The following is a 26,750-nucleotide window of genomic DNA, read 5'->3' as shown; positions in this document are numbered from 1 at the left end:
AATGGATGAGTTTATTAGGTATAGAGTCTATATATGAACAAATGCAAATGCTGCAGACATCTGGAATTAGACACTGCTCCCAAGTACGAAAGTGCCTATTGCATCTGGAATCTCTGTACGTTTATCAGAAGGCTTGACGTTCTGGTGATGAGAGAGAAAAAGGTATTTAGGCCATATGTACTCATTATCAATTCTAGATGAGGACTTCAGTGAAAGATGCTTTTTGTGCTTGAAGTACTGACAATATGGAATGAACACAACCTATCAGACTTACACAAAGTGAGTTAAGATTGTGTCTCCCATCAGCCCTGACAATATCAAGTGTTTCTTCGTAATATCATAGACTGGTAGCTCTACTCCCACGACGATGGCAGCCCGCTGAGCAGTTGGGACAACACCCTACAAAACATAAGTGACATGAGACACTGGGGAAATACATTGGTAGTGAGTTAAGTCAAAGGGTGAACAAAATAGGTCAGGAATTTTAAAATGGCAGAAAAAAATCCAAGTCTGCAGCATAAGATCACTATTTCACATCAATTGCATATACTGAAACACTTATAAATTCCCAATTCACTTACTGTACTACAAATAAAATCATTGATATGACACCTAAAACACAAACAACGAAAGAAAAATAGACAAATGGACTTCATCATAATTAAACATTCTTGTGGTTAGAAAAATGACAACCCACACAATGAGAGAAAATATTTGCAAATCATGTATCTGGACTAGTACAAAGCATATATTATATTAATATATGGACTAGTATCCAAAATATATAAAGAACTGTTACAACTCAACAATAAAAAGACAAACAACCCAATTTTTAAAATGTGCAAAAGATCTAAATAGACATTTCCCCAAAGAAGATATACAATTATATACTGCTGGTGGGAATACCATATAGAGTAGCCACTGTGATAAACACTTTGGCAATTCCTGAAAAAGTTAAACACAGAATTACTATATGACCAATCAATTTCGCATCCAGATATACCCAGGAGAATTAAACATGTATTTATGCAAAAACTTGTACATAAATGTTCATAACATACATAATGTACATATGTAACATTCATAATAGCCCAAAAGTACAAATAAATACTTATTAATTGATGAAAGGATAAACAAAATGTGGTATGTACAATACAATAGAATTATTATTCAGCCATAAACAGAAATGAAGTACTGATAAATGCTAAAACACAGATGAAACTTTTCGAATAGTATGCTAAACTAAAGAAGCCAGTCATAAATGCCACATATTGTATAATTACATTTACATGAAATGCCAGAATTGGGAAATCTAGAGACAGAAAGCAGATTAGTGGTTGCCTAGGTCTGGGAGGGTTGGAGGTTGTGAGAAGTGACTATGAATGGGTATAGGGTTTTTTCCTCTGGTGATGAGATGTTCTAAACTTAGACAGTGGTGATGGCTGTACAAGTCTGTGGATATCCAAAAAACATTAAAATATATACTTTAAGATGGCAAATTTTATGGTCTGTGAATTATCTCAATAAAGATGTTGGGCTTCCCTGGTGGTCCAGTGGTTGGGAAACCACCTGCCAATGCAGGGGAAATGGGTTCAATCCCTGGTCTGGGAGGATCCCACATAGCCAGCAGTAACTAAGCCTTGGAGCAACAACTGTTGAGCCTGCCCTAGAGTCCGTGCTCCACAACAGGAGAACCCACCACAATGAAAAGCCCACACACTGCAATGAAGAGTAGCTTCCACTTGACACAACCAGAGAAAGTCCACGCACAGCAACAAAGACCCAGCAAAGCCAAGAATAAATAAAGAAATAATTTTAAAAATAAAAGCACAAAGCAAAAGTCAGTAGGGAGAGGAGAGCTTTTGAGTTTAATTCACAGAATTTAGGATGTGCAGAAAGGATACATTAGGATCACACAAAAGGTATGACACAGCCAGGGAGAAGGCCAAGGCAAAGTGTACTTCCTTCCAAGTCCTCCTGCAGTAACACTACCAGCTTTTCAGTCACAAGCACACTATTCCCATCACAGCTTACATTACAACACAGGGTTGCTAGAGCATTAAAAAGTCACGTTTTTGAAGAATAAGAATAACACAAGAAAATGCTTATAATGCTAAAGAAGGGAAGAGATAGTGTTATTCTAACTGGGTTTCCCAGGTGGCTCAGTGGGTAAAGAATCTACCTGCCAATGTAGGAGACATGGGAGATGCAGGTTCGATTGCTGGGTCAGGAAGATCCCCTGGAGTAACAAATGGCAACTCATTCCAGTATTCTTGGCTGAGAAATCCCATGGACAGAGGAGCCTGGTGGGCTATAATCCATGGGGTCGCAAAGAATCAGACATGACTGAAGTGACTGAGCATTCTAACTTTAGGAGGAGAGGTATATACACAAATGACAAATTTATGTAAAATTTTTTACAAGGAATATTTTACTTTTATAACTGTGTTTAAATATCATTTAAAAAAACTGAGGGACTTCCCTGGTGGTCCAGTGGTTATGACTCCATGCTTCCAATCTAGGGGGCATGAGTTTGATCCCTGGTTGGGGAGCTAAGATCCCACATGCTGTGTGATGTGGCCAAAAAATAAAATTTAAAATAATTTGATAAAAAACTGAAAATAATATACCAGGAGGAATAACTGCTTTCTGAGATACCTGTTAAAATTAGAGTTCAATCCTCTCTAACTTCCCAAACGCAATTCATAAAGTGGACATGATGGAGCTGTGCTATCATCGGATGCTTGATTCTGCTGGTCAGGCTGGTTTGCCCAGCAGTACCTTCCTCTCTGACCCTTCCACCTGCTCAACTCTGTTAGAAGGTAGCCCCAGAAGATTAATTTGGTGAACAGTATGGTCCCACGGGGTGAATTTTGGTCACAGACATGTTTTGTGTGGCCTACACAGTATTTCCTAGAAGGCTGAATTAGCTGTCAACATAAAAAAAAAAACAAACAAACACCAATTAAAAAAAAAAAAAACTACCACAGGAATGCAGATTTTCAGCTCTCTTGAAAGTGCCATGGACTCCCATGGCGCACTGCAGCAATGAACAGGGCAAGTGCTCTCCAGGTCACCGCTCTACTGTCTCTCCAACCCTGACCTAAGCGCCAGTCACTTTCTTACTGTACTCCTGCTGTTATTTCTTACAATGGAGTTAGGAAGAAAGGGAAATGCTTCCAGTGAAAATGAAATGTTTCCAGTACCCATTTTATTACAATCAAAGCAAGAAAATAGAATACAGACGAAAAGGGCCCTGTGTTTGAAGAAAAACACAAACATACTTCCCTGTTGAAATGAAAAAGATTCCTGTATTTTAATATGTAAATAATACGTGTCTGTGTCAAAAGAATGTGCTAAGTTGCTCAGTCATCGCCCGACACTTTGCGACCCCTGGACTGTAGCCTGCGAGGCTATTCTGTCCATTGGATTCTCCAGGCAAGAGTACTGGAGCGGGTTGCCATTTCCTCCTCCAGGGGATCTTCCCGACCCAGGGATAGAACCCACGTCTCTTATGCTGGCAGGTGGGTTTTTTACCATTAGTGCCACCTGGGAGGTCAAAAGAATACATAACACAATGTATTTCACTTCTTTACCTTACATGTCTGGATGATGTACATAGCCTGGATTGTAAAAGTAGCCATTTTCAGTTCCTCAAAAAATTAAACAGAATTATCATACTATCCAGCAGTCCCACTTCTGGGTATATACACAAAGAATTGAAACCAGTCTTGAAAAGGCATCTGCACATCTATGTTCACAGCAGCATTATCGCAAGAGCCAAAATACAGAAACAAACTAAATGTTCATCAATGGATGAATGGATTAACAAAATGCAGTGTATGTATATAATATTGTTCAGCTTTAAAAAAGGAATTCTGACCCATGTGACAACATGGTTGAACCTTGAGGACATTATGCTAAATGAAATAAACCAGTAATTAAAAGACAAATAATGTATGATTCCACTTACACGAGGTACCCAGAACCATCAAATTCATAAGGAGATAATAAAAGGCTGGTGGCCAGGGGCTGGGGGAGGACGAAATGGCATGCTGTTGTTTAATGGGTACAGAGTCCCAGTTTTGCAGGATGAAAAGAATTCTGGAGACTGGTTGTACAACTATGTAAAATTGTGTTATATATATTTTATTACAATTAAAAGATTATTTTAAATAAAAATAATGTAGTTGTACAACTATGGTAAAATTGTGTTATATATATTTTATTACAATTAAAAGATTATTTTAAATAAAAATTAAGTAGTTATATTCCCCTGACAAAATCTCCAATTCTATTTATTGCTCTGTCTTTGTCTTTCTCCTAGCATTAGTTTGTGAAAGAGTTCTAGTTAGTTTCATTTTCTGGTTTTAAATTAGACTAATCAAGACAGGGTACCTCAAAGGGCCTTTTTATCAAAAAGCAAACTTCAAGTATCATTGATGGATGCCACTGATGAAAGGTTATTACGTAACAGAATATATACATGATGATGTTAAATATATCACCATAAACATTACCTGCTAATTGCAAAGGGGGAAAGACTTATCTTTTATTATGGTAAGAGGTGGTGGACAGTATCTTAACAAGTGAACAAACTTGGCATCACTAATTTGGGGACAACCTAACATTATGTGCCTCTTGCTGTGGTGCAATGTGACATACAGGGTCACCTCTGCAGCTCTCTTACCAAAAACAATTCACATGCATCTAATGAAGCCAACAGATCTAACCTCCAGCACACAGGAAATACAGGGGAAGTGCAAGGAAACATTTTATAAGAAAACTGAATATGGACTGGGTGTTAGGTATTAGGGACTTATAAATTTTCTGAGGTGTGACAATTTGTTGTTGTTGTTCAGTCACTCAGTCGTGTCCAACTCTTTGTGACCCCATGGACCACAGAACGTCAGGCTTCCCTGTCCTTTACCATCTCCCAGAGCTGCTCAAACTCATGTCCATTAAGTCAGTAATGCTATCCAGCCATCTCATCCTCTGTTGTCCCCTTCTCTTCCTGCCTTCAATCTTTCCCAGCATCAGGGCCTTTCTAATGAGTCAGTTCTTCACATCAGGTGGCCAAAATATTTGAGCTTTTACTGTCATTATGTAGAAGAATGTCCTTATTCTTATGATATGCATAATGAAGTACTTAGGGGAGTACTATGATGTCTGCAACTGCCTTTCAAATAGTTTAGCCAAAAGAAAGAGTGTGTGTGTGTAGGTTGGTACGCATATGTGTGTATATATATACGTAAGTAGATAAAGCAAATATGACTAAACTTTGAGTCATTTAATCCAGGTGTGTAGGTTCTGTTCATTGTTGTGTTCTTTCAGCTTTTCTGTATGTTTGACATTCCCTGGTGGCTCAGAAGGTAAAAATCTGCCTGCAATGCAGATGTGGGTTTGATCCCTGGGTTGGGGAGATCCCCTGGAGGAAGTCATGGCAACCCACTCCAGTATACTTGCCTGGAGAATACCCATGGAAAGAGGAGCCTGGAGGGCTACAGTCCATGGGGTCGCAAAGAGTCAGACACGACTGAGCGACTAAGCACAGCACAGCACAGTTAGGGAAAATTATAAAGAAAGAATAAAAGTGAGTCTCTCCCTTTTAAGAACCTATTAACGAATTTCCCATTATACTCTGTACTACTAGTAGTCTTGGACGAGGACAAGGGGAGAGGTAAGGAGCAAGGTCCTTACGTCCAAGGTAAGGAGCAGCGGCTGTGCTTTGCTGGAGCAGCTGTGAAGACACCCTACGTCCAAGGTAAGAGAAACCCAAGTAAGATGGTAGGTGTTGCGAGAGGGCACCAGAGGGCAGACACACTGAAACCATAATCACAGAAAACTAGTCAATCTGATCACACGAAACACAGCCTTGTCTAACTCAATGAAACTAAGCCATGCCGTGTGGGGCCACCCAAGATGGGCGGGTCATGGTGGAGAGGTCTGACAGAATGTGGTCCACTGGAGAAGGGAATGGAAAACCACTTCAGTATTCTTGCCTTGAGAACCCCATGAACAGTATGAAAAGGCAAAATGATAGGATACTGAAAGAGGAACTCCCCAGGTCAGTAGGTGCCCAATATGCTACTGGAGATCAGTGGAGAAATAACTCCAGAAAGAATGAAGGGATGGAGCCAAAGCAAAAACAATACCCAGTTGTGGATGTGACTGGTGATAGAAGCAAGGTCCAATGCTGTAAAGAGCAATATTGCATAGGAACCTGGAATGTCAGGTCCATGAATCAAGGCAAATTGGAAGTGGTCAAACAAGAGATGGCAAGAGTGGATGTTGACATTCTAGGAAATCAGCAAACTCAAATGGACTGGAATGGGTGAATTTAACTCAGATGACCATTACATCTACTACTGTGGGCAGAAATCCCTTAGAAGAAATGGAGTAGCCATCATGGTCAACAAAAGAGTCCGAAATGCAGTACTTGGAAGCAATCTCAAAAACGACAGAATGATCTCTGTTCATTTCCAAGGCAAACCATTCCATATCATAGTAATCCAAGCCCATGCCCCAACCAGTAACACTGAAGAAGCTGAAGTTGAATGGTTCTATGAAGGCCTACAAGACCTTTTAGGACTAACACCCAAAAAAGATGTCCTTTTCATTATAAGGGACTGGAATGCAAAAGGAGGAAGTCAAGAAACACCTGGGGTAACAGGCAAACTCTGCCTTGGAATATGGAATGAAGCAGAGCAAAGGCTAATCGAGTTTTGTCAAGAGAACGCACTGGTCATGGAAAACACCCTCTTCCAACAACACAAGAGAAGACTCTACACATGGACATCACCAGATGGTCAACACACAAATCAAATTGATTATATTCTTTGCAGCCAAAGATGAATAAGCTCTATACAGTCAGCAAAAACAAGACTGGGAGCTGACTGTGGCTCAGATCATGAACTCCTTATTGCCAAACTCAGACTTAAATTGAAGAAAGTGGGGAAAACCACTAGACCATTCAGGTATGACCTAAATCAAATCCCTTATGATTATACAGTGCAAGTGAGAAATAGATTTAAGGGACTAAATCTGTTTATATAGAGTGCCTGATGAACTATGGACGGAGGTTCGTGACATTGTACAGGAGACAGGGATCAAGACCATCCCCATGGAAAGGAAGTGCAAAAAAGCAAAATGGCTGTCTGGGGAGGCCTTACAAATAGCTGTGAAAAGAAGAGAAGCAAAAAGCAAAGGAGAAAAGGAAAGATATAAGCATCTGAATGCAGAGTTCCAAAGAATAGCAAGGAGAGATAAGAAAGCCTTCCTCAGCAATCAATGCAAAGAAATAGAGGAAAACAACAGAATGGGAAAAACTAGAGATCTCTTCAAGAAAATTAGAGATACCAAGGGAACATTTCATGCAAAGATGGGCTCGATAAAGGACAGAAATGATAGGGACCTAACAGAAGCAGAAGATATTAAGAAGAGGTGGCAAGAATACACAGAAGAACTGTACAAAAAGATCTTCACGACCAAGATAATCACGATGGTGTGATCACTCACCTAGAGCCAGACATCCTGGAATGTGAAGTCAAGTGGGCCTTAGAAAGCATCACTACGAACAAAGCTAGTGGAGGTGATGGAATTCCAATTGAGCTATTTCAAATCCTCAAAGATGATGCTGTGAAAGTGCTGCACTCAATATGCCAGCAAATTTGGAAAACTCAGCAGTGGCCTCAGGACTGGAAAAGGTCAGTTTTCATTCCAATCCCAAGGAAAGGCAATGCCAAAGAATGCTCAAACTACCACACAATTGCACTCATCTCACACACTAGGAAAGTAATGCTCAAAATTCTCCAAGCCAGTCTTCAGCAATACATGAACCGTGAACTTCCTGATGTTCAAGCTGGTTTTAAAAAAGGCAGAGGAACCAGAGATCAAACTGCCAACATCCGCTGGATCATTGAAAAAACAAGAGAGTTCCAGAAAAACATCTATTTCTGCTTTATTGACTATGCCAAAGCCTTTGACTGTGTGGATCACAATAAACTGTGGAAAATTCTAAAAGAGATGGGAATACCAGACCAGCTGACCTGCCTCTTGAGAAATTTGTATGCAGATCAGGAAGCAACAGTTAGAACTGGACATGGAACAACAGACTGGTTCCAAATAGGAAGAGGAGTACGTCAAGGCTGTATATTGTCACCCTGCTTATTTAACTTATGTGCAGAGTACATCATGAGAAACACTGGACTGGAAGAAGCACAAGCTGGAATCAAGATTGCTGGGAGACATATCAATAACCTCAGATATGCAGATGACACCACCCTTAGGGCAGAAAGTGAAGAGGAACTCAAAAGCCTCTTGATGAAAGTGAAAGTGGAGAGTGAAAAAGTTGGCTTAAAGCTCAACATTCAGAAAACGAAGATCATGGCATCCGGTCCCATCACTTCATGGGAAATAGATGGGGAAACAGTGGAAACAGTGGCAGACTTTATTTTTGGGGGCTCCAAAATCACTGCAGATGGTGATTGCAGCCATGAAATTAAAAGCCACTTACTCCTTGGAAGGAAAGTTATGACCAACCTAGATAGCATATTCAAAAGCAGAGACATTACTTTGCCAACAATGGTCCGTCTAGTCAAGGTTATGGTTTTTCCTGTGGTCATGTATGGATGTGAGAGTTGGACTGTGAAGAAAGCTGAGCACCGAAGAATTGATGCTTTTGAACTGTGGTGTTGGAGAAGACTCTTGAGAGTCCCTTGGACTGCAAGGAGATCCAACCAGTCCATCCTAAAGGAGATCAGTCCTGGGTGTTCATTGGAAGGACTGATGCTAAAGCTGAAACTCCCAATACTTTGGCCACCTCATGCGAAGAGTTGACTCATTGGAAAAGACTCTGATGCTGGGAGCGATTGGGGGCAGGAGGAGAAGGGGATGACAGAGGATGAGATGGCTGGATGGCATCACCGACTCGATGGACATGAGTTTGAGTAAACTCCGGGAGTTGGGGATGGACAGGGAGGCCTGGCGTGCTGCGATTCATGGGGTCGCAAAGAGTTGGACACGACTGAGCAACTGAACTGAACTGAACTACTAGTCTTATTTAATATTACAAACTTAAGTGATTAACATAGGATAAAAAGTTATAGGAACAAAACAAAAAACCCAAAGTACATATAGAAGACTGGAAGATAATATGACAAAATGTTAACAGTGGTATTTCTAGTTAGGATTACTGGATATTTTTCTTCTTTATATATTTTCTCAATATTTTATAGTATATCTTTTAATTTTTATAGTGTTAAAGTGATCAATCCAAAGAAATGGAGACAAGCAACAAAATGGGAATGACCAGAGACATCTTCAAGAAAATTAGAGATACCAAGGGAACATTTCATTCAAAGATGGGCTCAATAAAGGACAGAAATGGTAGGGACCTAGCAGAAGCAAGAAATATTAAGTAGAAGTGGCAAGAATACACAGAAGAACTATACAAAAAAGATCTTCATGACCCAGATATCCACAATGGTGTGATCACTCACCTAGAACCAGACATCCTAGAGTCCAAAGTCAAGTGGGCCTTATGAAGCATCACTACAAACAAAGCTAGTGGAGGTGACAGAATTCCAGTTGAGCTATTTCAAATCCTAAAATACGATGCTGTGAAAGTGCTGCACTCATTATGCCAGCAAATTTGGAAAACACAGCAGTGGTCACAGGACTGGAAAAAGTCAGTCTTCATTCCAATCCCAAAGAAAGGCCGTGTCTAAGAATGTTCAAACTACCACACAACTGCACTCATCTCACATGCTAGCAAATTAATACTCAAAATTCTCCAAGCTAGGCTTCAACAGTACATGAACCAAGAACTTCCAGATGTTCAAGTTGGATTTAAAACAGGCAGATGAACCAGAGGTCAAACTGCCAACATATGCTGGATCATAGAAAAAGCATGAGAATTCCAGAAAAACATCTGCTTCTGCTTCATTGACTACGCTAAAGCCTTTGACTGTGTGCATCACAACAAGCTGTGGAAAATTTTTCAAGAGATGGGAATACCAGCCCACCTCACCTGCCTCCAGAGAAATCTGTATGCAGGTCAAGAAGCAACAGTTAGAACTGAACATGGAGCACAAGACTGGTTCCAAAGTGGGAAAGGAGTATGTCAAGGCTGTATATTGTCACCCTGATTATTTAACTTATATGCAGAGAACATCATGCAAAATGCCGGGCTGGATGAACCACAAGCTGGAATCAAGACTGCCAGGAGAAATATCAATAACCTCAGATATACAGATGATACCACCCTTATGGCAGAAAGTCAAGAGGAACTAAAGAGGCTCTTGATGAAAGTGAAAGAGGAGAGTGAAAAAGCTGGCTTAAAACTCAACATTCAGAAAACTAAGATCATGGCATCTGGTCCCATCACTTCATGGCAAATAAATGGGGAAACAATGGAAACAGTGACAAATTTTATTTTCTTGGGCTCCAAAATCAATGCAGATGTTAACTGTAGCCATGATATTAAAAGACGCTTGCTCCTTGGAAGAAAAGCTATGACCAACCTAGACAGCATATTAATAAAGCACAGACATTACTAGCTAGTGGGATTACTGGATATTTTTCTTCTTCATATATTTTCTCAATATTTTATAGTATATCTTTTAACTTTTATAATGTTAAAGTGATCAATCCAAAGAAATCGAGAAAAACAACAGAATGGGAATGACTAGAGATCTCTTCAAGAAAATTAGAGGTACCAAGGGAACATTTCCTACAAAGATGGGCACAATATGCCCATCATATTGTGGTTCCTCTTGAGGTTCAAGAGGGAGGGAATATATGTATACCTATGGCTGATTCATGTTGAGGTTTGACAGAAAACAACAAAATTTTGTAAAGCAATTATCCTTCAATTAAAAAATAAATAAATTTTTTTAAAAAGCAGAGACATTACTTTGCCAGCAAAGGTCCGTCTAGTCAAGGCTATGGTTTTTCCAGTGGTCATGTATGGATGTGAGAGTTGGACTGTGAAGAAAGCTGAGCACCGAAGAATTGATGCTTTTGAACTGTGGTGTTGGAGAAGACTCGAGAGTCCCTTGGACTGCAAGGAGATCCAACCAGTCCATTCTGAAGATCAGCCCTGGGTGTTCTTTGGAAGGAATGATGTTAAAGCTGAAACTCCAGTACTTTGGCCACCTCATGCGAAGAGTTGACTCACTGGAAAAGACTCTAATGCTGGGAGGGATTTGGGGCAGGAGGAGAAGGAGATGACAGAGGATGAGATAGCTGGATGGCATCACTGACTCGATGGACGTGAGTTTGAGTGAACTCTGGGAGTTGGTGATGGACAGGGAGGCCTGGCATGCTGCAGTCCATGGGGTTGCAAAGAGTCGGATACAACTGAGCAACTGAACTGAACTGAAAAACAACTGATAAGTTTTGGTCCTTTCAAAGGTGATAAGGAGCTTCTTACCCTCTTATCTTTTTGGGGTTATCAAGAATCTTACATAGTATAAGGTGACAATTCACAATTTTATGCCTTTATATTAAAGGTCTTCTTCACAAATTCCAGGTGTAAAGAATAATACCAAGAGTACTCACCCTCCACAAACCCCGGGTACCTTCTTGTTGGTATATATCAATGAAGCTGCCAATCATGCTGCCTTGGAACAAGCTTCCTTGAGCCTGCATTCGAATCTAAAATCAGAAGAGGTGCAAATTTTGTTTTGACGGAGAACCAAAATGAAACGTTTCACTCATTTAAAATAAAGAAAACAGTATTTGGGAATTATCCAAAAAATCAGCCTGCTATTATGATGAAATTAATGACTTAAGCTATGTATATACAGCATTATTTGTGCCAAAGTATATTTTATAAAGATGATTTTCATCAGCCTCACATTCTTCATACTAAGTCCATCATTTCTGGAGTTGGAAGAAAATTGGGGGAAAAAAAAGAACATGTACTCAGAGAAGGTAGAAAAGAATCCATTTAAACTATGAGTAGTTTAGTGAAAAACTAGAAACAACCTACATGTTCAAAAATAACAAAGGATTAGTTGCATAAAGTATGAAACATCCATTTAATGGAATAGTATACAGCCATAAAATTTGATTGTAGAATAATATTTGTGGATATTTGAAAATGTCAACAATTAACTGCTAGATAGAAAAAGCAGGTTGCAAAGCAGTATGTATGGCATATTATTTTTATCAAAAATATGTAAACTTAAAAATAACCATATGCAAAACCAAATGCTGATGGTAGCTTAAGTTTAAGTGATGAAGCCACAAATGGGCATTTCTCTCTTTTGTGTTTTTCCTTCCTTCCACTTTTTGCTACACTGAACATGCACTGTTTATTGAGGTGTAAAAAGCAGGCAGGAAAAGTTTTAAAATATAATCTAATGCTCACAAGACCTCACATTGAGTTTTACTTGTAAAAAGCATGACACTGTATTCTGCAAAGTAGCCTCTGAGAGGCACAAGAAAGGGGAGATAACATTGCCAGGCCATGTGAAAGATCTGATACAATTCACCACTGAGAGCACACACAGATCATAGTAGTCAGTCACTAAATTCTAGTGGACCAAATGCAGGCCTGACTTTCATGAAGCACAACTCTAGGTTTTAATAAATGTTCTTGGTAAGTCACAGTACAGCAATATGTTTTTATGTGGAAAGTCAACTGCTACTACTAAGAGTGTAGAAATAAAACTGAAACCATATTAAAATGAAATAGAAACTATCACAAAGACAAACTGAAACCATAAATATCCTATGGTAAGTAGAGGACTTCTTTATGGAGGTAATTCTTGAGCAGGGTTGAGATGACATTGAGGTAAGTGTGGTACTTTCCTCAGCCACAGAATGTAGCAGGGGGGTGTAAAAAAACCTCAGTAATTCAGATAAATGATATTTGAATGCAATATTTTTCAAAATAAAAATGAATGCACAAAAACCTACGATGAACCAATCATCAAAATTGTAACTAAAGACAGGATCCAACAGGGCAGGTTAACGTAAGCAAGTGAGATGGATTGTACAAAATATGGCTATTTTGTTTCATCATAAATTTTTTGCACTCATTTGAATTTTTAAAAAAGATTGCACAAAAAGTTATTTCCTCTTGATTATTGAGGTTTTCTTTGGCACATCCTGACATTTTGCACCCAAGCGGAGTATCTCACTTGTGTTGTCCTAGTCCTGACCCTGTTTCTGAGCTGTCTTGAAGGACAAATTCCTGAGGAAAGGGGGGGAAATCATTGCAGGCAAAAAGAGAACTACATGCACACAGGCAAGAAAGCAGCATATAGTTCAGAGAGAGAACCCTTTAAGGATAAGTGAAAGGATTAAACAGATCAACAGTGATTGTAACTCCTAATAAGATTGTGACTACCCTGGTCCCCCACTCCCCAGGACCACTCACCACTCAGCCCTACCTAAGTATAAGAAAGGAAAAGGTAGACTGTAGCATTGGTCAGTGGTTGCAACTGTACCAGACAGGTCAGAGGGACAGGAAACGGAAGTGAATCTGAAAAGCACATTCTAACAAGTGTAATTACATGGCAAATATTTTAGAGTTTTAGGATACAGTCAGTTATCTTTATTTTTTTTATTTTTTTTTATTTTTTAATTTTTTTTTAATTTTATTTTATTTTTAAACTTTACATAACTGTACTTGGTCTGTATACTCTAAAGTGATATAAAAATTCTGTAGGTAAAATTTTCTCAATTTAATCCAGAAATATCATTTTCATAGTTTCTTCATCAACCACCACTGGTTTCTTTCATGTGTTTTTCAAGTCACTCTCTCAGTTCTCAAAGCTCTCTGAATCACAACAGATGCCCTTTCCACTTAACCTAGCCACCTGTGGTTTCAAATAAATAAAGTATATGTTCTCCTATTTTTTTTCCTTCACATTTCCCCTAAAATAATTTTTTTAAACTTGGGATCTTCTTACACATTTTAATCATATATTTAGTAATTTTAATTATCATAAGTTTAAATGAGTTAATAAATTGGAAATGTTTACCACTCTATCTCAAATATAAGATATAGATTGATACTATTAGATCAAATTAAATTATTAGATTAAATAAAATATACATTAATATTACTGATATAATTAAATAAATGTTTCATTCTGTGTTCTGATAAATACTGAAAGAAATCCAATTATATTGTAAAAAACTCAGTACCACTAACCTATAATGTTCTGGTCCTGAATTCAGAATATTTCAACATAAGCCAAAATATATAATTTTAAAGCTAAATCTCATCCTTAATAGAATTATGGATAGGACAGGAAAAGACATCGACATTATCGACTTAAGATACCTCAATTAGTCATTAAAAGAGGTTTCTCTAAAACTGTATTTCAGTGTATCCCTTTGTTTGATATTCCAGGTTACACTATAGGTCGATATACCATACTAAGATTTGGGATGGGTGGGGGAATATAATATGCCTTTCTCTTTTAAAGTGGAGAAAGGGTTGTTATAAACATAAGTTCATTTTTAGATCAGTTTTTGAGAAGGGTATAAAGAAAGTAAGGGATCTGGAAACTGATTCCCTTAAAATTGCATAGCTCTTGGAAAGAACGTTTAAAGGTTTGCTTACTCTATAGTCTGAAGACCAATGGATTAAAGCATATCATAATAAACTGACTACTATTTATTGAACATCTACTACCTACCATGTGTAATGATAGTTTACCTATATTACCTTTAATTCTTAACAACTTTATGTATTATATACTGAATTATCTTCATTTTACAAATGAGAAAACTGAGGCTTAAAGCAGTTTAGTGATCTGCCCAAGGTTTTACAACTGGCAAGTGACACAGTAGGGATTTGTGACCAAATCTGATACAAAGCTCATGCTCTTTTTGCTTCACACTGAATACACCCAATGCAACCAGACTTTCCTTACCTTCAGCACATCGGTGGGATTGGCTATAGCAGAAGATATCACTCCTGACACTACTCCACATATCATATTAATTAAAAGAGTTTCATCTGTAAAAAGGAACAAGGAAAAGAAAGGTCTGCTTATAAGAGGCACTGAGAAGAGAGTTTCTGAAAAGAGAGTACTGAGCTATCAGAGGAAGGGAAGCATGGTCAGAAAAATGACTGTAGAAATGAACTACAAAGCTTATGAAAATAAAGAAACTCAAATATTTCTAGGTTCCAAATGAGTACTGAAACAAAAAATTTGTAAAACATAGATTATTTTAAAATATTTCTAAAATACACTGGAATATATCCTATTATTCTATATAACTGCCAATATTCCATATAAATTCAGAAAGTGCAAATAGCACTTTAATCACTTCAAACATCTAAAGAAAAAATTTTAAGTCTCTTTCTAGAGAATTATCAACTCAAAAGACTCAGAACCAAATCTTAAAAAATAAAATCTTATGTCTAAAAGAAAAAAATTTCCTAAATACTAATTTCAATTGGCCTTGATAGCTACTAGCATCTATTTATTTACAGAAGATTTCTGTAGTTAAATGTGAAAAACTAGTCATTTGGAACTAAATTCTCTCAGCTAGAAAAAAGAACAAAGAAACCACAGAGCATATTATTCTAAAATTCAATCTTCATCATGCCTCCTCACCATGAAGAACATACGAAGAGAAACTAGGTAAACCCAAGTGAAGAAAATGTGAGAGGAAATTATTTCAGGACTAGAATACTTCAGGATCCTCAAAGAAGAGGCTTCAGAAAAAGCTGATTTAGAAAATAAAGCAATTCAAAGGACATTACTAACCGAAAAGCTCTCCAGCTGTCCCCAACTATGCAACAGCCTCAGGCCTGTAGTAAAATAATCATTTTAGTACAGTATTTAGCTGAAAAAGCTATAGCAGCAAATAGACAATGGTAATGCTGAATGTGGGTTAAGATGACCATATTATATGTATATATAAAACCACTCTATCTAACCAAAGCTTATCAAAACCCACAGCTAGAGGATTCCTTATAGTTGAAGTTCTCTTATAGATGAGGACAGCATTAATTTTCTCAACAAGTTTGTTCCATGTTCTCTCTGTGATGACCAGAAGCCCTTTTTTTTGTTTGACAGGAAAACGGACAAACTTGAAGAGCAGATCCCTCAAACCTATAGTGGGATTAATCTCAAATCAGTGCAAGCTTACTTTGACCTTGCAATGACTGTTATCCATTCTCAGACACCCCATGATTAACACTTCTCACTAAGCATAATTTTAACAATCCCTTTGAGTGTTATCTCGAAAGAGAATGAGGAGTCTACACTGACCTTCTAAACGTTCTACAAATAATCTCTTCAAGCTCTGGTAAATGCCAATTTTAATGGTGCCATATGATGCCTGTCTTAGTAAAGCAGGAGCGATTCTGCCAAAGAGAAAGAAAGAAAAAAAAGTTATCTTTATCATATACTTGCAGATTATACATATCTAGACTGCCTATTCACTTCCATCACCCACCTCATTCCATAAAAACAGCAAAATATGCATTGTTTTCATGTATCCATGGAACATGCACCGAGAGAGCATATTTGGGTCATAAAACAAACCTCAAAAAATTTAAAATGATTGATATTATATACAGTATGTTCTCTAACCATAATGGAATTAAACTGGAAATCAGTAGGGTAAGGAAAACCCACAAACACTTGGAAATTAAATGGTACTTCTAAACAATCCTTGGGTGACATTGGTGTATTTTTTAAACACATAAAATTGAATGAAAATGAAATTTCAACCTTTTAAAATATGTGGGATGCAGCCAAAGCAGTGCTGAGAGAGAAATTTATAGCACAAAATGCTTACATTAGAAAAGAGGGAGAGTCTCAAAATCAATAAGCTAAGTTCCTACCCTCACGAAACAAGAAAAAAAAAGAGCAAAGTGAACCCAAAGCAAGCAGAAGGAAGTAGATAATAAATGGCATAAATTAATAAAATTGAAAACATGAAAATAGAGGAAAATCAATGAAACAAAAAGTTATTCAGAAAAAAGTCAACAAAATTAATAAACCTCTAGTAAGGGTCATGGTAGTTATAAGAGAAAAACAGTAAGTCACCAATATCAGGAATGACATGGGGAATAGCACTACAACCCTGCAGTCATTAGAAGAATGGTGGCCCAGTGGTAAAGAATCCACCTGCCATGCAGGAGACCCGGGTTTGATCCCTGGGTTGGGAAGGTCCCTTGGGAGAAGGGAATGGCTAATATTCTTGCCTGGATAATCCCATGGACAGAGGAGCCTAGAGGGCTATTGTCCATGGGGTTTCAAAAGAGTTGGACATGATTTAGCGACTCAACAACAACATAAACAACCTTATGCTATAAATTCAACAACTTAGAAGAAATGGATTAATTCTTTGAGAACCACAAACTACCAAAATTCAATCAATATGAAATAGATAATCCAAATAAGCTCATAACATCTAAAACATTTTTATTTATAATTTAAAAGTTTCCAAAAAGGAAATCTCTAGGCCCAGATAATTTCACTAGGGAATTCAACCAAACATTTAATAAATTAACATCAATCTTACACAATCTCTTCCAGAAAACAGAAGAGGGAACACTTCTCAAATTATTTTATGTAGCTAGTATTACCCTGATAACAAAACCAGAAAAAAACAGTACAGAAAAGGAAAACTACAACCCAATATCTATCATAAACTTAGATATGAAAATCTTTAACAAAATATTAGCAAATTGAATCCAGTAATGCAGAAGACGTATACACTATTACCTGCTTCATAGCTTTTTAAAAAAAATCCACCTTAATTCCTAGCAGTTGCAGATACAACTTTAATCTTATCCAGGAGACACCAGAGCCAAGATTTCATTCTATTCAAGTTCTGCTTATTAACTGGAGATATTCTCACTCATACCTCCTTTGAGATTCTTCCATATTGCAGAATTAAACTTTAGCAGTTATAAATAGAAAGACAGCAGCAGTTCAAACAGTTAAGATTTTAAAATGATGACAAAACATGCATATTTCTGACTTTATTGCTTGCTATCTGAAAAAAGTATCTTGTGATTATCTGTGCCGATGAAAGAACAAGGTGAAACACATGATCCATGACTCATTTGCTTCAGGATGTAATTCTTGATTTTTTCCCCAAGTAAATTATCTTTGAAATTAAGTCCAACATAAGTTAATAATAAAATTGATATCCATTCCCAGAGCAATGAACTGGGACCCTAGATGCAGAAGTGAACTAGTAAATTGGCAGCAGATTAAACAACACAGTGGACAATAAGCCGCCAATTTATGAATAATCAAAAGATGATTCCCCCCCCAAAAAATGATGGGTCTCCCTCTCTCTTATTCTTCATGTTATGTTTAAACTGCCAGAATAGTATTTCTTTAAAGAGGAAAAAATAATTTAAGTCAGGATTTGGCAACTCAGGAAGAGTATCACAGAAATATATACTGTCAATTGGTGCTCTGCTATTCATGGTGGCTATGGATGACTCTCAGGAAAAAAGGAGAAAGCCAGGGCTACACTGAGATATCTGTTTTTAAAATGTATCACTTATAGCCAAATGAACACAAAATCCAAAGCTCAAGATTTACAAGCAAGTGAAATATAAATTGGCACATCAATATTGAATTACATTTTGTGACAGCATGGATGTGACAGGAGTTTGGGGGCATATGGATACATGTATATGTATGGCTGAGCCCCTTCACTGTTCACCTAAAACTATCACAACACTGTTAATCAGCTGTACTCCAATATAAAACAAAAAGTTAAAAAAATATTGAATTACAAGTTGAAATGGTGGATATAAACGGCACAAACTATCTAATGCTGAACTACATGGCTTCTCAAAAAATTATTTCTCTTCATGATGTAAGGAAAGAATCCATTCTCACCCCGAATACAGAGCCAATACACCTTCTTCTTTATAGATTCGGAACAAAGCATGAAACATTCCTCGGTATTTTATCTCTTTGAAGCGGACATCAATACTTTGGCCTTGAACTTGAAGTCTTGTTTTGGTCAGGTCCACGGGGAAAGTTCCTATGAAGTAACACACTCATTTGTAAGTTTTTCCAGAGAGTCATAGTTAAATTTTGGATGATTCAGGCCAATGGTAATTTTTAAAACATAAGGCAAAGTCCTTTTTATAACAGCTAGATCTTCACTAAAATATTACTATCAGAGGACAAGGGCTATATATGATAAAGTGAAATGTACTATATCTGCTGCTGCTGCTGCTAAGTCGCTTCAGTCATGTCCGACTCTGCGACCCCAAAGACGGCAGCCCACCAGGCTCCCCCGTCCCTGGGATTCTCCAGGCAAGAACACTGGAGTGGGTTGCCATTTCCTTCTCCAATGCATGAAAGTGAAAAGTGAAAAGGAATTCGCTCAGTCGTGTCCGACCCTCAGCGACCCCATGGACTGCAGCCCACCAGGCTCCTCCATCCATGGGATTTTCCAGGCAAGAGTACTGGAGTGGGATGCCATTACCTTCTCCGGGTAAAGTCCTATACAGGACTAAATAGCCTACTCATCTGGTTCCTTGGGTAATTCAGGACTAACCAGCACAGTGTTTAGCAGGAAAATTTCTTTAACCAAACTTCTTTCTCTTATTATATCAACACAGACAAAGTAGTCATTATATTGGCAAAATGTTTCAAGGACTATTTCAAGGTCTAAAACTAACACAGTGATTATGCAACTCTGGTCACTGATGACCCTGATATCCTAACACCAGAGTTCATGACAAGAAAGTCAAGAAAAGCTAGTGGGGTCACTCAACAAACAATTTAGGAAATAGAATCTGGAAAATGAAAAATAATCTAAAAGTACTCCAAAATTAAAATCAAAAAGAGAAGAATCTGGTTTGATCTTGTTGGTCAATTTTCTTCCAAAATGGGAAAGAGGTTTGACAACAAGGAGTTTGAATACTTACTAAGAAATTTATGAACAACTGAGCACAAAGGAAAGGTCATTAGTATAAGAATATAGCAGAAACCGCTATCTTATCGAACTCCTCTATATTTTCATGCACACTTCTTAAGCCTAGCAAATTAAATCATTAAACCACCAAAACAGCGTCCTAAGTTTGACTTTTCTTAACATCACTTGCAGTAGTAGTACTTTCCCAGAAAATATTACTTGATAGAATTGAGACAAGTTTTTTTCTTATTTTTAATTGAAGGATAATTACAGTATTGTGTTGGTTTCTGGATGATTCATGTTGATGTATGAGACAACAGTTTTTAAAGCAAATAGGCAAGCTTCTTTTTCTCCACTTTTTACCAAAAATAACATTACCATATCTATACCCCAAAGGAGCAGATATGTTGGTTTCCACATTCTTACCAAACTCAGCAACAATAGAGGCAAGGCCGCCATATACAAAGGGTTTCCAGTTCAGACCAGACATCTCATGGCTTACAGTGGCACTTTTCTGGTGCTAAAAATAAACACAAATCAGAACAAGGCACAAGAGTGAGGAGCACCTGTCAGTGTATGATCACAACTTAGAGCAAACAAAACAGACATAGAGAAAAACCCTACCAAGTGGAATGACACAAAATGAAGGCTCCTCTTATGTGATAGATGACCATGAACGTGTTCTTTACTGCCTTTCTGTAGGGGTAAGTGTGCGATTCACTCAAATGTCAACCTGTGCACTTCACGTTCTCTAGTTTCTTTAGTGTTTTATCCCCATCCCACCCGAAGAAGAGGTTTCAGTCCATCTAGCACACCCAACTTAGACATTCAATTAGACAATTACAAGTGAAGGAATCTGGAGTTTAAATTACATAGGCTGAGGCATCTCATAAAAGCAGTTCATGGTATTGTTAGCTTGATTCAGGTGCAAAGCACAGACTGGCATCACTACCTTCTCATATTCTTAGCCCTCTCATCTCTCCACTAAACTTTATTTCATCTAGCTACTTTCCAGCTACACAAAACCTCCTCCCACTAGGCCCAGGCCAAGTTAAGCACCTTTTCACCTTCCTTTGTTTCTCTGAGGAATGACAGCAACATGGATGATGTCCCTCTTCTCCCTGACATTTAACATATATCCATCTAGTGAATCTCCTTGTCTCTGTCCTTTTAAAGCTGCTAAGTCACTTCAGTCATGTCCGACTCTGTGTGACCCCATAGACGGCAGTCCACCAGGCTCCCCCATCCCTGGGATTCTCCAGGCAAGAACACCGGAGTGGGTTGCCATTTCCTTCTCCAATGCATGAAAGTGAAAAGTGAAAGGGAAGTCGCTCAGTCGTGTCCGACCCTCAGCGACCCCATGGATTGCAGCCTACCAGGCTCCGCCTCCATGGGATTTTACAGGCAGGAATACTGGAGTGGGGTGCCATTGCCTTCTCCACCTTTTAAAGCACATAAATATAAATACTGTTTCTCTTTGATGTTTGAGTTCTTTAACAAAGTATTCTACTCCCAGTCCTCCTTACCTCCCTCCCCTCCTGCCCCCATTAGACCTGTCCCCCTCAATCTTTTCAGCCTATTTTCTTTTCCTGCCACTCCCAGCTATTTCTCTCTGGAATTTTATTTTCCCTACAGCTCTGCCTTCTCCAAGAGTGGTTCTCAAATTTTAATGGGCACCAGAATCACCCAGAAGGCAGATTAAAACACAGATTGCTGGGGCTTACTTCTGCAAGATTTTGATTGGTGGTCTGGGTCTGGCCTGAGAATATGAAAATTTACAAACAATGCTGATATTTTCAAGCTTTAAGACCTTCTGCTCTAGGCCTTGCCTACTAAATTCTGGTCCAGCTGGAAGCTATTTTCTTAGGATGGCTTCTCAGATTTCTCTTAAATATTCCTTTTTTCAGATCTTCAAGGTCTGCCTACTATTGAATTTCAAAAGCAACTTCAACTGGTCTTTGGCCAGGGATGAGGATTCGAAAAGTTAGACTTGCCTAGGTTTAAATCCTGGCACCACCACTTATTCATTCTGAGACCTTGGGCAAGTTATTTAACCACGTGTGCCTGAGTTTGCTGAATTGTAAAATGGGAATAATAATAAGTACTGTATTATAGGATTGTTATGAAAATTAAATAAAACACATAAAACTCTTAGAAAAGTACCTGGCACCTAATTCAACAACTATTAGTTACCATTATTACATTTTTTGAATAGTTAAGTACTCAAATATATATATTTTAACAGATAATACTTACTGCCCACCTCCCCTACTGCCCAATCTGGGATTAGCACTGAATTGACAGTCTCTTTTAAGAGGAGAAGGAAATGGCAACCCATTCCAGTACTCTTGCCTGGAAAATCCCATGGACAGAGCAGCGTGGCAGGCTACAGTCCATGGGGTCGCAAAAACTTGGACACGACTGAGCGACTTCACTTTTCGGTTTTTCGCTTTAAGCGGAGACAAGGTTTTGCTTTGTTTCCGCATAAGGAATCCTCTGTAACTAAGCACAGAAAAACAACTTTCCAGAAAGGATAGCTAACATGCAGACAAATGTTTAAGAGGCCACAAAAATAATTACGGAAACTTCCTTTCATGCATAATATGATCAGCCAGTCCATCTGACATACAGAGTCGGCAATACATAGCTCTTTTGGAGGAAAACTGTTTAAAAGAATTCTAAAAAGCAAAGTAGGAATAAGTACTTTAAATATCAGCTGCAGCTTGAAAGAAGAGTCTTGAGTACTAAATACTACCTTATCAACATTTTCAGTTATGCCCATATTTTAAAACTACAAATAATAGCAACACATGACACACACAATGAAAGGGTAGACATGGAAAAGCAAGGAACTGGCATGTCCTTTTTCTAAGTTTAGAAGGGGGAATCCCCTTTCCATTCACTAATTTAGAGATTTCCCCAAACAGTCAAACATTTCAAAAGGCAGCTATGCTTCTCTCGAAAGCTCTCTCTTCATCACTTCTTTCAACTCTTCATTATAGAAGAAGCCTGACTTGACTACCTGCTACCTGCCTTTTAATAAAGATGTACTCAGGGTTCAGAGAATAATACTAATGCAGTTAAAGGCAGGGGGCAAAGCCACAGCAGGGAGCAGAAAGACCAGTCACAATCTCTGGTCAGTTAGCCCAGTAGTTCTTTAATGAAATTTTCACAATTCTGAATTGAAATAAAAATAAGGGCACCAAGTGCCTTTTTTCAGCTAAATGTATCTCATTTAAAGGACTATTAGAAGATCATGTTCTTCCTACTCCTGGAGCATTTTTCAAAAATCACCTTTCTTATATGAAATGTAGTAGCTGGTAGTTGATTTTGTTCAGTGTTCTTATTTGGCAAAATAAGACTGGGTACCCTAATTTGTGCCGCCTCCCCACACCTTCATTTCAATTTTACTGGTCCATGAAGACTAAAAGTCTGGGACCACTGCCATCTTCCCACTCCCATCTGATAGTAAACTTTCTTTCCCTCCAATGCAGGGAAAGAATCTTGTTATGAAGAAATCCTGTATCATCTTTAAGTCTGATTTTAGACATTCCCTTCTCATACTGAGCCAAAAGTCTGTCTTCCTCTAGTTTTCACTCATATTTTGGAGGCAGTATGAACAATTTATTCTTTTCTCCTAGGGGAGTCCTTCAAACAGTTAAAGACAGCTACCATTTTCTCCTACAACTTATTTTTTAGGCTAAATATCTACCAATAATTTTTGTTGTTCTCCAACACTTCAATTACTATAGCTGAAAATTGCAGTCACTTTTATGGGAGTCATATCACACTACTGAATCATTAAAATGTCAGCTATAATCTCCAAGTCTTTTACATAAGGCTGTATACATGCATGCATGTTATGTCATACCTATTCCACAGCTGTGTAATGCTCTTTTGAGCCTTCATTTATCTCCTCTATATCTTAAATCTCAGGCATACAAATAATGACTAGGATGAGGTTTTATATTCTGGTTGCCCCGTGTTATTTTCTCTCTTAACTAGGTAAGATCCCTGAAGGCTGGCACCTGGTCTCACGGTACTTTTTATAACCCCTAAAATAGCTTACACAGAATTGGGTACACATCCATTAAATACTTGGTTGGCTCCACCGTGATGTCCATTATAAACATATACAGCCTGTATGTAAAAGGTTACAGGGGAAATCAGAAAGATAACTTGCTGGACCCGACCAATACTACACACTCTGTACATGACACTTTGCTGATCCTCAGAGACTCTCTCCCTAGGTTTTGTTGCAGAAAATTATTTGTGTAAAATACTCCCCAAAGGATTTTGATTTGTGGGGTCTATCCCCAGATATGGGTAAAAGAAGCCACATCTGAGTTAAAATAGAAATACAGTACCTTAAGTATTTTCATTGTGTAAAGAAGCCAATGAAAAATGCCTTCAAACTGCAGACATGTATTCTGAAATCTGACTAAGGAATATTTGATAGCCTAAAGAATGAGAAGAATGTCCTAGAACACAAGTTACATAATCCTGTCACACTACTGCAAAGCTCTGGTCAGAAAAATCCAGGCGCTTTTCTTGGTTTCCCCTTTAAGAAAGAGTAGGCATTAGATATTCTCAGATTCAGAAGATAAAATAGAGACTCAAGCAAATGCTTATTGAAGGCATACTAAATGTCCAATGTGCTACAGGTACAAATGCCATGTTTAAAAGAAAACCACATAACATGTTCTAACACCATAACGATATTTATGTTTCCTGGATAATTAAGGAGATGGGTGTGGGGATAAAAGTTGTATGAAATACAGTACTTGCCTTTCAAGAGCTTATAATCCGGTGGAAGAAATCAAAGTAGTTCATCAGAGAAAAAAAAATAAGTGCTAAACTATATAGCACAAACTATAAGAGCAGGACAAGCATGGAAAAGGAACCAATCCACATGAGCTTGAATAATTCGAAAAAGCTTATGGAGATGAGAGAACTTAAAGTGGGCCTTGATAGAGGGCAGGTAGAATATTCACAGGTGTAGGTAAAGGAGAGAGTAAGGGGAGAACAGGCTGTAGAGACACAAATTTGGGGAAAAACACAGGATGTGGAGGCAAGCATCAGTATGGTTTGTTCTCAGAAGAAAGAACGCAACCTAACTGGAACAGAGAATTATTCTATATTGAAACAATATGTTGTTTACATCTTGCTTATATTGAAACAATATCAGACAAACAGTATGATAAGGAACAGATTCAGTTGAAAGGCATGAAATCAAAGTGAGTGTGGCAGGGTGGAAGGGATACTGTAAATTTTTGAATAGACTAGTGACCTGATGAAATCTACCACATTTTAGTTAGCCTACTAGGGTTGCAGCAAGCAATGGATTACAAACAGGAGAGGCAAGGAAACTAGCTTAGGATGGTGTGAAGTAAAGCAGACAAGATGTTTGTTGGCAGCAAGATTAGAGATAAACTTCTAAAATGGAGACACAAAGGAACTTGATAATGTAGGGAATGAAGGTGAGGGAAGAGTTGATGACTTGAAGCACCCCTGGTCTGAAAAAAAAAAAACAACAACAAGGAAACACTGACAGAGAACTACAAATGTCCCTGCTTTTACCTTATCTGAGAAGCTAATTCATATTCATAATGGCTGTCATCCCAATCAGTTAGCTGAACTGCATTTTAATAGATGCCTTCAATGCCTTGATCTCAAGGAGTGACAGGGGGTAGAAATTGAAAGGGAGCACCTTTCAACAGCATCCCTCACACTAGTACAATGGAGGTGTTTGCTTACTCCGCTTACAATCACGGCCGCCGTTGCAAACTTCACCCTTAGAAAAATTAGGATTATTCCGGGAAAGATACCCATTCACCCTCTGGGTAGCAGGATCTTGCCAGTTCCTCAGCTGTCAGAGCGAGTTCGTGGAGAGAAGGGAGGCGCCTTAATGAGGCGGCCTCCCTGGGGGGTCGAGGAAGCAGGGTTCAATCGAAGAAGTAAAACCACCGATGCCAGAAGAGTGAAAAACAGGGAAGGGACTCAGCTGAGGGGAGAGAGAGATCAAAGGACCGTTAAGCCCCTCCCAGGTCGGGAACCAGGCCAGCCCGGCCCCGCGCGGCCTGGCGCGGCCCAGCCCCGCTCCCCAGCCTGGAAGTGCAGGAGCTCCCCCTCACCTGCTCGGGCTCATCTGACGACTGGGAAGCCGAGGCTCCCACAGTCGGAAGTGCCACTGCAACGCCAACCCGGAAACATTGATACCAACGGAAGTAATCAAGCTGTCGCCCCGGCAACGGTGGTACAGCCATCCCAACTCCGCCCCTCTAAGCCTAAAAACGGAGGCGCGAAGGAAAAGGCGGAAATGACAAGGGTCTTAACGGGGGAGTCGGGCAGGCTACTGGCGCAAAGGCCCAGAGGGGGAAACCTGACTTGAGGGAAGTGCAGGGAGAAGAGACTAAGGCATGAGAATGTAGCCGCTTCTGCAGCTAACGTGGGCGCAGTGATGCCTTGTTACAGTATCACCACCCACCTCGCGCGTGCGAGGTCTAGGGAAAGAAGAGGGGTGGGGCGCCTGCGCGCAGAGTATGGGAATGAAGGGAGCGTGAGGAGGCGGGGCAAAGATCTTAAAAGTAGGAAAAGGCATGAGCGGTATTTAGAGGGGTGCCTGAGCTGGGCTGCCCTCCGTGGGGTCTCGAAGAGTCGGACACGACTGAGCGACTTCCCTTTCACTTTTCACTTTCATGCATTGGAGAAGGAAATGGCAACCCACTCCAGTGTTCTTGCCTGGAGAATCCCAGGGACGGGGGTGCCTGGTGGGCTGCAGTCTATGGGGTCACACAGAGTCGGTCACGACTGAAGTGACTTAGCAGGAGCAGTTGAGCTGGGGGGACGGGGCAGGGGGAGGAGATGGGGGC

General features: G+C 39.0%; 1 protein-coding gene across 4 annotated transcripts in view; it reads right to left on the bottom strand.

The window, feature by feature from the left end:
- Window positions 1-26,288, bottom strand: part of SLC25A14 (solute carrier family 25 member 14) — a 37,468-nt gene extending 11,180 nt beyond the window's left edge. The window contains exons 1-8 of one of the 4 annotated variants that reach the window (XM_055562864.1): window positions 26,013-26,143; window positions 25,636-25,882; window positions 20,305-20,398; window positions 18,849-18,996; window positions 16,248-16,342; window positions 14,898-14,983; window positions 11,563-11,658; window positions 275-399 (exon numbers count right to left, since the gene is read on the bottom strand). In XM_055562864.1, the coding sequence (XP_055418839.1) occupies window positions 275-399; window positions 11,563-11,658; window positions 14,898-14,983; window positions 16,248-16,342; window positions 18,849-18,996; window positions 20,305-20,398; window positions 25,636-25,710 (719 nt within the window). In that variant the 5' untranslated portion in view covers window positions 25,711-25,882; window positions 26,013-26,143. Of the gene's footprint in view, window positions 1-274; window positions 400-11,562; window positions 11,659-14,897; window positions 14,984-16,247; window positions 16,343-18,848; window positions 18,997-20,304; window positions 20,399-24,666; window positions 24,686-25,635; window positions 25,883-26,012 lie in introns of those variants that run through there. The other 3 variants (XM_055562865.1, XM_055562863.1, XM_055562866.1) reach the window with 3 other exon arrangements.
- Window positions 26,289-26,750: the final 462 nt, after the last annotated feature.

This window comes from Bubalus kerabau, chromosome X, assembly GCF_029407905.1.
Source record: "Bubalus kerabau isolate K-KA32 ecotype Philippines breed swamp buffalo chromosome X, PCC_UOA_SB_1v2, whole genome shotgun sequence".
NCBI classification, from domain to species: Eukaryota; Metazoa; Chordata; class Mammalia; order Artiodactyla; family Bovidae; genus Bubalus; species Bubalus kerabau.
This window is presented reverse-complemented; position numbering and strand designations above follow the sequence as displayed.